We start from the raw sequence: 13,521 nt of genomic DNA, 5'->3' as shown, positions 1-13,521 counted from the left end.
GAAAATCCTGTTCCAATCAAACACTCATCCAATGAATCATCAGGCCTCCAGCCCATGGGAGACAGGTACTGTGGAGGGCACAGGTGGGCCAGAAATGACACATGGGTCAAAGAGCTCAAGGTCTAGTAAGGAAGACAAAAATATGACACAAATAAAATCATGTTGAAGATGGCAGCACTCCTGCCATTTCCAAAGGAGGTGGCCAAATGGTAGATTCATTTTAGAGGGTAAGGGTAAGGCCAAGAGAGGGAGTATTCTGGGTAGCCATATGGGAAAAAGAAATGAATTGGGTGGTTCTGAAAAATGAATGGGGGCTGAGGGGAAAATGGTGCAGGGGTGAAAACAAGACAAAGACATATGGCTGATTGTTTGCTATTAATTGCTTTCAATGAACAGAGACAAGCTGAGATTGTTAGAGCATACAGAAAAAGGGAGAAAGGGGTTGAAATTCACCTAGAGAAGCACAGGCCAGGTCACAAAGGGTCTTGTGTGCTATGTGAGAAGGCTGAACTGAAGGTTTAAAGCAGGGGAGATATTTCAGAAAGAGCCCTAAAGAGGCTATTGCTAAGGTCCATAAGAAAGGTCATGAGAATTTTCGTGAAGTAGGAATGGAAGTCAGGATCAATTCATAAACCCCTTAGGAAGTAGGTGTTCATAGTATTTATTGAAAGATGATTTTTTTGGGGGAGGGGGGACAGATTGGTATGAAAGCCAGGTTTTGGACTGTGGTGACTGTGTAGAAGAAGATACTTGTCATGGATACAGAGAACACAGAAAGAAAATCAGGAAGGTTATCTCCCTAAGAGGACTACCAGTGGAAACACTGATTTCAGAAATGAGATAAACTACATCAACAATGCAAAAAAAACCCCCGAAATTTAAATAAACCATTTGAAAACCTCAAATGAAAAACTGAGAAAAAAGTTAAAAATATATTTGTTAGATGGTAGTACAGGAGAAAACACGTGGTGTTTAAGCACCAGCAAATGCCACTTTAGGACTAAATTTTAAAAACCCCAAATAAACCCAAATTGGGATTTACTGATTTTTAGAAATCACCTCATAACTTGTCTTACATTTGCTCCTAATCAAAAGATTAAAAATATAAAATAAAGCCAAATACATACCTTTTCTGCTTTTTTGTCAGAAATGTCCTGCTTTTCCAGCACGGCCATGCTCTCCTTCAGGTTCTTCACGATGTCTGCAGGGGATTTGTGCGATTTTCCAAATGGGAACGGCATGGCGGCAGCGACCGGCGCCTCACTGCGCTCTGCCTGCTTCACCTGGGGACACAGCACAGGGTACAAGTGAGAAAAAGTGAGGTGGATAGAAGACATACTTTCTAAACCCTAATCTGAGAAGAAAAACAGTGTGAGAAAGTTACTTTACATCGCTTTCAAAATCAGTACTAGGAAACCCACAAATATATGAGAAATGATAAGAAAATTACAGAACACTTTGTACTTCTCAAAAACCTTTTAAGCAATTGAATCCATCACCTATGGGATCTTTTCAAACAATTCCCCGAGGACATTATTCTACTCCCATTTACAGGTAAGAAACTGCCTCAAGGTACTCAGGGGTAAAACCAGCTCAGGTCTGTCTTGAGCCAAAGCGTCCTTCCTTAATCACCACACTATACCTCCAATTAATAGATATCTCTATTTTACAGTTGAGGAAACTGAGGTAAAAAGTTAGGTAAGGAGCTTAGCCAAAAAGCACTAGCAACAGACCCACTCTCTAGGTCTCTCCAGATGCGCCTTTTCCAGTGTTCATGCTGATGCTGCTTCCTCCTAAGCATCCTGTGGGTACACCCTTCCTCCTCTTCGGTCAGTTCTATGGTCTCAGGGCTGGAGAGAACCTTGGACAGAGCCTTGGACAAATCTCCCATCAGGTCCTCAAATTCTTTAAGTGACGGTTTCAACGTGTACTTTTTCTGCCTGGATATGACTATATCCCATGAAGGAACTCACTGGACAAATTCTGGGGACAATGAACTTCTGGAAGTTCTTAAAATTTTGCAGGTAGCAGAAAACAACATTTCAACCACATAAACCACAATATTACATCATGCAAGAGGACATCAACTATTCCAAAAAGTCACCATGAAAAAACAAAGTTAACAAGATAAACAATGAAAGTAACTTGGGAACATGTCAGAAGTCACAATTTCTCTCACTAAATAAACTAAAAGAAGTTACACCCAGAGGCATTAAACAATCTCATATAAGATACCAAAAGACAACACTTTTCCGAAGAAACTTATAGATCACTTAGATGAGTGATTTTCAAACTGTGAGTTCCAAACTCCTATATTTAACCATCCCTGGCACCCACTGCCCACCTCTGCCAAAGTGGGGAGAGGTGGGTCTCAGATACCTCAACCTTACTTTGGTTTTTTTTCCCCATCAACATAAAATATCTCTGTTGAATAGCATTGTAACACTTCCTTTGACCTATGCCTAAGACTTCACTGGAAGAAAGTATTGGAATGTTTTTTCTCTAAAGTATGAGATACAGTGAACTGCATATCTGTTTACAAATAAACATTTAGGGGAAAAGAACGTGCAAATGAATGCTAACAAGAAGCTTACAACTAAATCATGAACAAGTATGTTATTTCTTGACATGTTTTGATATGATCTGTTTTGACCAATCTCTATACCCAAATATCACCTATATAGTTCACCTTCTGTCAGCTTATAAATCCTCTTTTGATCACATTAAAACCACATCTTCATTAACCAAAGTGAAATGTCCTCAAACACAGGTTCTAAATTTACTTCTAAATATTTTTTCTACGACAAGAAGTTTGGATCAACTACAGGTGGCTGTTATATTTTCTCTCTGATTACCTGGCAAGATGGGACCCAAATTCTGGATCATTCTTTTCCATTACTTTTTTCTTTTTATTTATTTTTTAAAATTATCTTATTTTATTTTTTTGAAGAAGGGTAGGGGGGCAGTGCAGCCTGCTTCTCTATAAACAGAGTGGATTCACACTCACGATAAGTCCTATGAAAATATAATCTTCCCTATTTGTACTCCACAAATAATAGCAGTGATGCTACAAGTCAATGCTGGGTAAAGGGTAGGAATGTTTAATGGTATTTTGCAGGAAATGTTAGGGTGCCATACAACAGAGGTATTTTCAGCTCTGGCTCAATGGTGGAAGAAGTGACTTTCCAGGGCAAAGGGGGTTTTAAAAAGTCCTACCACACACCAAATAGTGGTCATAGCAAAAAGAGTACAGCTGCAGAAGAGAATACATATATAAAATGCTTTTGTGAGGGAAAGGGGAAGCATGACACACTCATTCCTCTTAATTAATACACTAGGCAGCCAAGATTCTGCAGAACATATAAACTAATAAAACTATACTTTGAGGAAATACAGTTAGTAACAAGTCCCCAAAACAAGAAGTGGACACTCCTCAGCGGGCTCCAATCCAATCCCAATGCTGAAGCTGTTCATGACATGCTTCTATTTTCTCTCTGCCCTCCCCGCCCCTCATACACACGCTTTAAATATTCTTTTGATTTATTGTTTAAAAAATACAGCTAAGTATAATTAAAAAGTAAAAGAATAAATAAGAACTATATAAATAACTTTATTATAAAATGTATAAATAAAAACTATATCATATAGTTCTTACTTTAAAGCCTGAGTGCAATAATTAAACAAATCCTTTTATTTCTTTCATTTACGTCCTCAAATCCACCAATTCTTAATCAACACAACTAAGATTTGGGGGGGCAAAAATAAGGAAATAATACCCCTTAAAACTTCTGCATTAGAATTTGTTTCTTATGTCTAAGTTTGCTTTGCATTAAGCTTATGCTAATGTATGCCACTCAGTGTTCCAACTTTTTAAATAATTAATTGAAAACATAGAAAAGTTTAAAATTCACGAATGGCTGCTAAGTGATGACCAAGTAGGTAGCCAATACATGTGCCTAGCACATTGCTAAAAGGCTGAGAAATGCTTTAAGAAATAAAAGTTTTAATAAACATGTTAGATTAATATGCACAGAGCTACTAAGTATTTATCGTGTTACTGACTTTAATAAAGAAAACAAAAGCAGCTATTGAGGCAAATGTTCGGAGTAATAGGGTGAAATCATGGATGTGTCATATAAGCATGTTCATCAAAGATGGGGAGAAAGATCCCAAAACAATTTATCAGAAGAGGGAGTACCTCTGGGGAGCAGGAAGAGAGTGGGGGACTGGTATTTTTTCTTACAAGCCCTTTTTGTAACTATTTGCACCCTTCAATTTCACATGTATAATTTGATAAACATAAAACTAAGTGGAAAGAAATCAATAAATAATATAAAACAATCTATCCTTAATACATAAAAAGTACTGTTCATAAAACATTTCCATGGAAGGCTGAATGACACAGAAAAGTAAGGCTGCCAATTTACTAATCTTACTCATCTCCAAAGTCAGAGCCAATAAAACCAGCAAACTTTGATCATGATCTATAAGTAAGAAAGCTATTTAATGTTACACACATGTGCATGTGCACACACACACACACAGCTAAAAAAAATACGGATGACTAACCTAGATTTCATGAATCACTAACTAATTTCAGAGACAATAAAGAACCTGAAATCCACATGAACAACCACATACAAACTTAGTTTAAGGGTTGAGCATGAAGCTTCAGTCTCCTTACCTCAGTCCTTACAAGCAATAGAAGTGAATCTCTTCACAGAACAACTCATGACCTTCCAACAGTGCTCAAATGATAGCAAAGGCACCACTGCGAGTGAACTCTCCAGCCCACACTGCTTTCTCCCAGGAGTGGAGACGGTGCCTTGAAAGGGGCCTGGTCCACCATCGAGCAGAACTATTCACAGGGTTCTGTGTCCTTGAAGGATGTGAAACACCCAGGCACATGTCTGAGTTTTGGAACTGACAATCCCGAGAATATGGAGATGCCAAAGCTGGAAGTAGCAATGGTTAAACAAGGGATAAGACGGTTACAAGACACCTTTCACCTGCCTGACTCTCATTTCCCACTTTCTTCCTTTGTCATAAGTGTTTGAGAGAATTCTAGGGAACAATAACAGCAAGAGTTCACTGAGTAAGGCCCTTCAATAACTTTTCATTGCCCTTATGGTAAAATCCAAATTCCCTACCATAGCTTTACCCACCTGCAACTCGCACAGCCCACAGAGGCTCGCACAGAGGTCCAGCCACACTGAGGTCCTTTCTGTTCCCTAAACATGCCAACTACCTCTAAGCCAGAGTACCACAGACTTGCAAATACGGTAAAAATCTTAATTTTTAAATCTAGATGGATATATGGGTTTTCATTGTCACTCAACTATTCTGTACGTTCAAATTTTTCCTTAAACTGTGTTTTGCCTAAACTATGTTTCAGACAACTAGAGTTCATGAAGGAAATGGACAAAAATACATACTATAATTGAAAAAATTCATTTAGTTTTCAAATACTAATTTCCCCATCCCTTCAAAAAAAAATTGGTTCATAATAAACCTCAGTAGGATTCCCTGGGCTGAGTCAAAACTACTAATGCCATTGGCAGAAAGCCAGCCATTGTTAGCATTACAGAGGGCTGTGGAAACCCATACCTACCATCTCTCAAACTGGGGGTAAGCTTGCTCCTGATGGGTACTTAGTGGTGTATGCCTGAATCCCAAAGGTGAAGAAGAGTTAGAGGGGAAATTTAACTTGAAAATTGGGAGGAGGGAGGACAGGGGTGGGGAATAATTTAGCATGCTTTTAAACTAAAATTAATATTTATGAAATAACATGCTAAATCTGCATGAAAGGAATTTGCATGAACATTTAGCACTGTTACACCCCTTAGGTGTCACGCATTTGTTTTTCTGTCTTTCCAAATGCCCTTTCTTTCTGCCTTTAGCTCAATGACTCATCTTTATTCCATGCTGATGTCCTTTAAGGTTCTACCTTGGCTGTCTTCTTACCCTATATTCTCTGAGTGATCTCATCTACCCACGTTTTCAACAACCTGAAATCTACCTCCAGCCCCGACCAGTCAGCCTACATTTCTAACCGCTGCTCCGATAGATGTCCTCAAGGCAACTCAAACCTCATCCCCAAGTCCTGCTTGTTTTTCTAAATTCCCCTTCACAGTGAATGGATCCATTGTTCACCCAATCACATAACCTGGTCACCATAGCAGACTCTTTCCACTCATTAACTCTTCCATATAATCAGTTCACAATTTCAGTAAATTCTGTTTTCTAAATCTCTCTATCCCTACAGACATCAAGTGTAGACCCTCTATTCTCCACAAAGGGCAGTGGTTGTCAATGGGGCCAATATCACCCCTAGGAGATGTTCTTGAAAATTTGGTTGTCATGATGAGTGGGACACTTACTGACCCACTGAAACCACTTTAAAAAGGTGGGTGGGGTTGCTTTTTGTGCCACTGTTCACATAAGCATAGTCCTTAGCTAGCTTCTATATCCTTGGGGTAGGGAGGAGAGGGCTAGGCTGGGAGTCAGAATAACTGAAGTTTTTCTATCTACTCCTGCATCTATGTCCATCACTGAGTGTTAAACTTCCAGCTTTTAAAAAATGGTTACACTATTCATCATGCAAAATTCAAACATTAAAGGACTACTCAAGGTAGAAAGTGAAAATGACCTGCAAAGCCTATAGGGACAGCTAGTATTAACAGTTTGATATATATTTTTCTTTTTATTACTTGCTCTATATTTGTGGTCTTTTGCATGGGGACTCTACTCTTTTCTCTAAAACAGATGGAGACCAGATGATAGCAGAAATGGTCACCTCCATCTTACAAAGCACAAAAACTTCAAGTCACTGGTCTGTTAGGTTAATACTCCTCAGAGTACAAAGCTCCATACCAAGAAACTGCTGGAGAACATACAGAACACCCACTGGGAAACTAGAAGGGTAACACCATTAGTTAGGACTGTTAGGCACTGACCTTCTTAGGCAATCTGACTGCTTTGGGCTCGTGCAACATACCCCTAACCCCTAAATGCAGCTAACTCTAGTCACCTATATACTGATAAATACTGAAAAGTAGTCAAATGGTCCATAAGCCACTAATTAGGACATTCATTCATTCAAGTACCAACTGTGCACTCACTATGTGCCACAAACTTAAGGCACCAAGAGTGTCTGCTCTCAAGAAGACAACATTCTGGCATATATGGATGTGGGTGTATATGTTTTAAGATAATACAGAAAAGCTCCTGAATGACACCACATTCCTAGACAGTTGAGTTCATAGGACTCTGTGCTAACATGTATGTTAGATCTGACTCATAAACTTGGTGGTCAAATGCAAAAACTGCAAACAAAAAACCCCACGTACAATAATAAGACTGTTGTAGAGGACTATCAAGGTACTTAATTAAGCAGTCATGGAAAGTGTGAAATGTAGTAAACATCTGAACCCATTTTTTAGATAGCTGGCTCTGAGACCTAATCCCCTGCTTCTAGGGTTAATGTTACTTGATTCAGATAAATATTAAATATCTACAACATGCCAGATCTTGTGTTAGGTGCTAGACTACCCATATAGTAAGGTAGGGCAATTATATAAGGCACAGTAGTTAATTACATGGGCTTTAAAGATAACCCGGGTTCAAATCCTGGTTTCACCATGCCTTAGCTGACTTAGACTTTTCTAAGCCCCCTTTCCTCATTTCTAAAATGGGAGAAACAATAGCGACCTAACAACTTGGTATAAGAATTGCATGTGTTTCAAGTGTTTAGAACAGCATCTGCATATGGTAAAATCTGAATAAACAGCAGTTAAGCATAATTACATGGGTTTTTTTTTTCTTCTAAAATCTGATTCATGACTACTGTTTCCAGAGCCAAAATGGGTTTTAAAAAAGGTATCCACACAGACTGTACAGCAATATAAAATGAGTGATCTTATCCTTTTAAAACCTGCATCTAAAAGTTCTGATTCAGTTTTTGGAAGGATACGCTACATGCCCTTCTAAGCTGCAAACAAGATGCAATGACTCAGCGCCATTAAAATAAACCATGGATAGCTTTAAGAAGCAGCTGGACCTTTGGTTAATTACCAAAGCTACCATATACATAGCTCATCATCAACTATGTCAAAACCAAAATTAAGTGTTTAAGAGCATACAAGACGACCTGTAAAGTGTGCTTTGCAATTAATATACCTTGATCAGACTTTCAGGGGCCAATGATGTGCAACACTGGATACTATGCAAGAGTCAGACTGACATTTTTTTATAGCCTAGATGGTAAATCAGATGGTTGCCATGGTGGTAACAGTAGCAGTATCTTAAATAATGTAAGATCTCTCCTATAGCACTACACTTCACAGTTTACAAAGCCCCGTCACTTCTCTGTTTAATCCCTCCCCCAGTGACCTCTCACTTCATTCAGAATAAAATCCACACTCCTGACCAAGGCCTGCAAGGCTCCTTGTGATCTACTGCTCTCTGTCCTCATCTCTTACACTCTAGGCTTTAGCCACACTGTCTGGCTTGACATTCCTGGGCCCGGCCTAAGTACATTCCCCATACTGTTCATGGAGAGTTCTTCACTCAGATCACCATGGCTCTCTCCCTCATTTTACTCACAGGGCCTTCCCTGACCAATGTTTCCAAAAGAGCACCTTTCCCCTAATCTCGTCTCCTTATCCTGCTTTATTGCTCTTCCAGTACTTGTTACCATTACCTGACATTATATGTCTCAGGAAAAGGACTCTGTTTGTTTCACTCATTCATTGTTGTATACCCAGACACTGGAACAGTGTCTAGAACACACTTGTAGAATATCTGTAGAATGAGCAAACTATCTTTTGATTCTCAAGGAAAGAGTAGAACTCTCTGATTCTTCATTACTAAGTTTTATTTTTTTTCTGTTCTATAGATAAGTAAACTAAGACACAAAAATATTGAATAATTTGTTCAAACACCATGAAGCTAGTTAGGAAAGTGGAAGAGAAAGGACTTCCAAGGTTTTGACTCCAACTGTTAATGCACCATCTATCAGATGAACCAGTGTCTTTCATATGACAATGAATATGTTCACTATGTATCAGGAGACTTAAAAATGCTTCTCTCTTAAACCTGCTTCTCTTAGATTTATGTACCAAGATGGCAGCTGAATCATTACTTAAGACAGTTGAAAAAACGGGAAAAAGCCCCAGGAAATATAACTGAACACTGTGAACTCATTTAAAAATCAATTCTTCTGAAGATTTCTACTGACGTGAAAAAATGCCCACAATTCCTTTTAACTGAAAACACTTTAGATACAAAGGTGCATATACATATTTATATGCACCATATATACATATGGGTGTATATATGTATATAAAATAGTCATGTGTTCTATATATGCAAACACATATGTTGACTAAGAGAAAAAAAATCAGAGGTTAATAATGGGTAGTGAGAATGTGTGTTCTATATTAAATTTTTCTTAATGTTAAATATTTACAATGTACATGTACAGTTTTTTCCTGATTATAAAAGTGCTATTAAAAAAAATTAGTACAAGATCATTCCCAATAAAAGGAACCAGGGCTCCATGAAGGAGCAGGAAAATATATAAGATGAGCCGAGCCTAGGGCATGTTACCTCAGAAAGCAAAGATGGATGAGGTCCTGCCAAAAAAGACACAGGAGCCAATCTGAAAGGCTCCCACAGGCCTAAGATGGTACAATTTTGGCATAAAAAAGAAAAATTATTGCAATGAATTGACATGCAAATTAAAATTTGCATATATAATATATAAATTATGTATTTAATAGTAGTACAAGTAACTATAATACAGTTAATATAAAACATTAAAACCCATGAAGGGCTTCCCTGGTGGCGCAGTGGTTGAGAATCTGCCTGCTAATGCAGGGGACACGGGTTCGAGCCCTGGTCTGGGAGGATCCCACATGCCGCGGAGCAGCTAGGCCCGTGGGCCACAACTACTGAGCCTGCGCGTCTGAAGCCTGTGCTCTGCAACAAGAGAGGCCACGATAGTGAGAGGCCCACGCACCGCAATGAAGAGTGGCCCCCACTTGCCGCAACTAGAGGAAGCCCTCGCACAGAAACGAAGACCCAACACAACCAAATAAATAAATAAATAAATAAATAAAAATTAAAGGTGCTAATAATTTTACTAAAAAAAAAACCCATGAAAATTATAATACTAAAAAAGAAAATTCATTGGTCACCTTAGAGTTTGTGAGAACAACTCAATACCCCCAAAACTGGTAAATAAAAGAAAGGGAATGGCACATTTATCCTGTCTTTACTGCGTAGCCTGTATTTGAGGGTAACCAAATAGTTGAAAGGGAAAGTTCTTTATAGAAGATTCACAAAGTTAATAAATGTAGAAAGAAAAGTAGAAAATTATCATTTTGTAATCCTTGATGAAATAAGGGATCTAGGCAACAATTATCAACAGCCATTAAAATCATAGGTGAAAGGTTGATGGAGAACTTCATAGTAGATACGTTGGAGCTGATAACTTGGAACACTGATTTATCATTAAAAATAGGAAAATCAGACATCAATGTGTCTCATGATAGGATGCAGTAGGAAGTACAAAGGTCCATCTATAAAAATATTTGATCTCTTTTCCTCCACTTAAAAAAAAACTGTATCTAATCAAGTTCCTAGACCTATCAGTCTATAGGAAACACAGGGGATGAAGGAACAAGTTAAACATCACATGGAATCACCAAGTCAAACCCAGAACAAGGGCCCCTCGACAAGACGAATATTGGGTTTCTGCAGCAAATCAAATAGCATTAGCAGAGCAGGGGGGCAGGAAAGGCAGTGGAGAATGTTAAGTAATAAAAGAAACTCACTAGACATAGTCAAATGTGTGGCTCTTCTCTGGAGCCTGATTCAAATAAACCAACTATACAAAAGATACATGGGCAAGTCAGGAAAATTATACTGGGTAGGATAATTAAGAAATTACTGTTAATTTTGTTAGGTATTATAATATAGTAGATATGTAAAAAATATCCTTATCAATTAGACATACATACTGAAATACAGGTGATTTGGGATTTGCTTCAAAATACTACAGTACCACCCCTCCCTAACAGTAAGGTGGTGGGAATAGATGAAACAAGGTGAGCAAAATATTAGTAACTGTTGGAGCTAGAACTTCATTATACTAGAGTATTTGACATACTTGAACATTTTCATAATTTTTAAAAATCAGTAATAGAGAACATTTTTTACTCTAAAGAATTGTTAGGTTTCTTGTAATTGGTATGTCCATTGTGCTTTGCTTTTGCTTTTTTCCCTTTTATTTGCCTAAACGGTCAAAGTTAAATTTATGTATAACTGCAAAGTGATCACCTTAAACCATGTTTCTGACATAAAAACAACCCTTTCTCCTCTATAGTCTCACAGCTCTTACTTAACTGTTCCAATGTATACGTGTTGTCATTTTGTCCACTGTAATTCAATAAATAAACTTATCTGCTGATGGCACAGAAAAAGAATATCTAAAGAGGAAACAGGTACACAGGCAATGCCTTCAACAGCTGACTTATAGTGCCCCTCCCTGAAATTCGTGGAAAACTACAGCAATGCCAGCATGAGTATCCCCCCCTTGGGAATGCCCCCCTTCTCTGCTTGTCCACAATCCTGCCCGAATCTAATTCCACTTATAAATAACAGCTCCTCCATGAAGACCCCCACAGTAACCTTCCCCCTCACACTCCTGAGCTCTCAAAATCTTGATTATAGTGTGCTTTTATTATTTACATATGTATCACCCTCAATGAGTCTGGAAGCCCCAAAACTGAACGTGGCAAAACTGAATACCAGCCAACATGTTACATGCTCGTAACATTTGGCATATTGCTTTGCATAAGACTCCAGACACATGTATTGACTGGAAGTGAAAAACAGTTCTCAAAACAAAAAAGGCCACAGAAACAATTGATACATAAACAACCAGGAGTTAACCAGAGAGTTTTAATCTGAAACCCAGCCAGAACAGGGTTCGGGGCCACCACCTAGACGGTGTTGGAGGATAAGTGAGCAGGAAATCTAGGTAAGCACCTATAATCCAGCTATTGCTATGTACAAAGTTGGACCCACACCTGCTCACTTAACTGTTCCAATCTATATGTTGCCACTTGTATGTTGTTTGTGCCATGAATATAAACACGGCAAAATTCTGACTAAAGTGTAATAGATTCATGTAATTAACCAAGATGAAATACTGAAAGGGTGGATCTGGGTTCCCAAGATTGTGGCACGATTTGTAGAACCATCCTGTTTTGGATCTTCACAACTTTTTTGCATTGACTTTTTATTAATGTTAAATTAGAATGAACTTAATTGACTGATCACTTGGGCATTACACTGTGATGTGTATTCTCTAAATCCAACACTTTCTATCCATGAAACTACCCATTCCCACTTTCCCCAATTTCTATGGTAAATACTTGCTGTACGTCTTTAGATTCACATAAAAGGTCAGCCCTGAGATCCCATGTTGAACGTGTGCATCAGAATTCAAGGCAAGTCTTTTGACTTCAAATTCTCTTTGTACTTATTTGTCCTGTCATCTTACATACAGATCAAGTATCACAAAATGTACAACATGGAAGTATGACTTAATTATCAAAAAGTAATCAGAAATAAATGTTCACTAAGTGTCTTTTTAAAAATATTGATCTTCAAATTCTGATCAAATAGACAAAAGGCAGTTTCTAAGATTATTATGAGTTAAATAAATATGAAAAGGATACCCTTGACTGTCCCCTCCCCCCGCCCCGGAAAAAACCCCCACAATACAAAAAACAAAAATTGGCCCATATCTCTGTTCCATATGCTTTGGAGAGGATTTTTATTGCTCATCGTTGACAACCCAAGTTCCTTTTTTCTATTAAATATCAGAAGTGCACTGCATAGAGAGCTAGGAACTACCTTCCAGTTCCAACTAAAATCTCCCAAACACATGTATAGGTCTGAGTGACCACGAACTTCTCCAGCCACTCATCTTTTGGGAAAATGTCATATTAACTAAAACAAAGCTCCTTTAGGCATATGCTTAATATTTTTTTTTCCAGATCATTTTTTAAAAAGAGATTGTTAGAGACCTCAAATCTCTAACATTTTCAGAATTTAGAAGTGTAGGTTAGGGTAGACTATTCTTGGTGGAACTTTCTCCATGACCCTAAAGCTAAATGTACCAATTACATACATCATATGGACCATTAATTTTGTTTTTTGTTGTTGTTTTTATTATTTTTGGTAATCAAAAGTAGTAAATAATCACTAGGTGAATCAATCTTTAATAGTATTCCCATAACTTTAAATTTCTAGAAAAAATTCCTATTTTAAATTAATAGCTTTTGTTATGTATGAATTACAGATCGAGAACTTAATGAAATGGGCTTAGTAAATACAATGTTTAGAAATAATTTCACTTTTGTGTTCTTCTAATAGGCTTTCTGTTAACCCTTGAAAGTTTCTTTTACTCACACTAAACATGTGAATGTCAAATTATGTTTATGAAAT

General features: G+C 37.8%; 1 protein-coding gene across 6 annotated transcripts in view; it reads right to left on the bottom strand.

Annotated features, from left to right (window-relative positions):
* The window catches only part of CAB39 (calcium binding protein 39), an 87,720-nt gene that overhangs the window by 50,047 nt on the left and 24,152 nt on the right, over nt 1–13,521 (bottom strand). For all 6 annotated transcript variants that reach the window (XM_036857004.1, XM_036857005.1, XM_036857009.1 and 3 more), the window contains one exon: nt 1,128–1,283. In XM_036857004.1, coding sequence (XP_036712899.1) covers nt 1,128–1,241 — 114 coding nt within the window. In that variant the 5' untranslated portion in view covers nt 1,242–1,283. The remainder of the gene's footprint in view (nt 1–1,127; nt 1,284–13,521) is intronic.

This window comes from Balaenoptera musculus, chromosome 7, assembly GCF_009873245.2.
Source record: "Balaenoptera musculus isolate JJ_BM4_2016_0621 chromosome 7, mBalMus1.pri.v3, whole genome shotgun sequence".
Lineage (NCBI taxonomy): Eukaryota > Metazoa > Chordata > Mammalia > Artiodactyla > Balaenopteridae > Balaenoptera > Balaenoptera musculus.
This window is presented reverse-complemented; position numbering and strand designations above follow the sequence as displayed.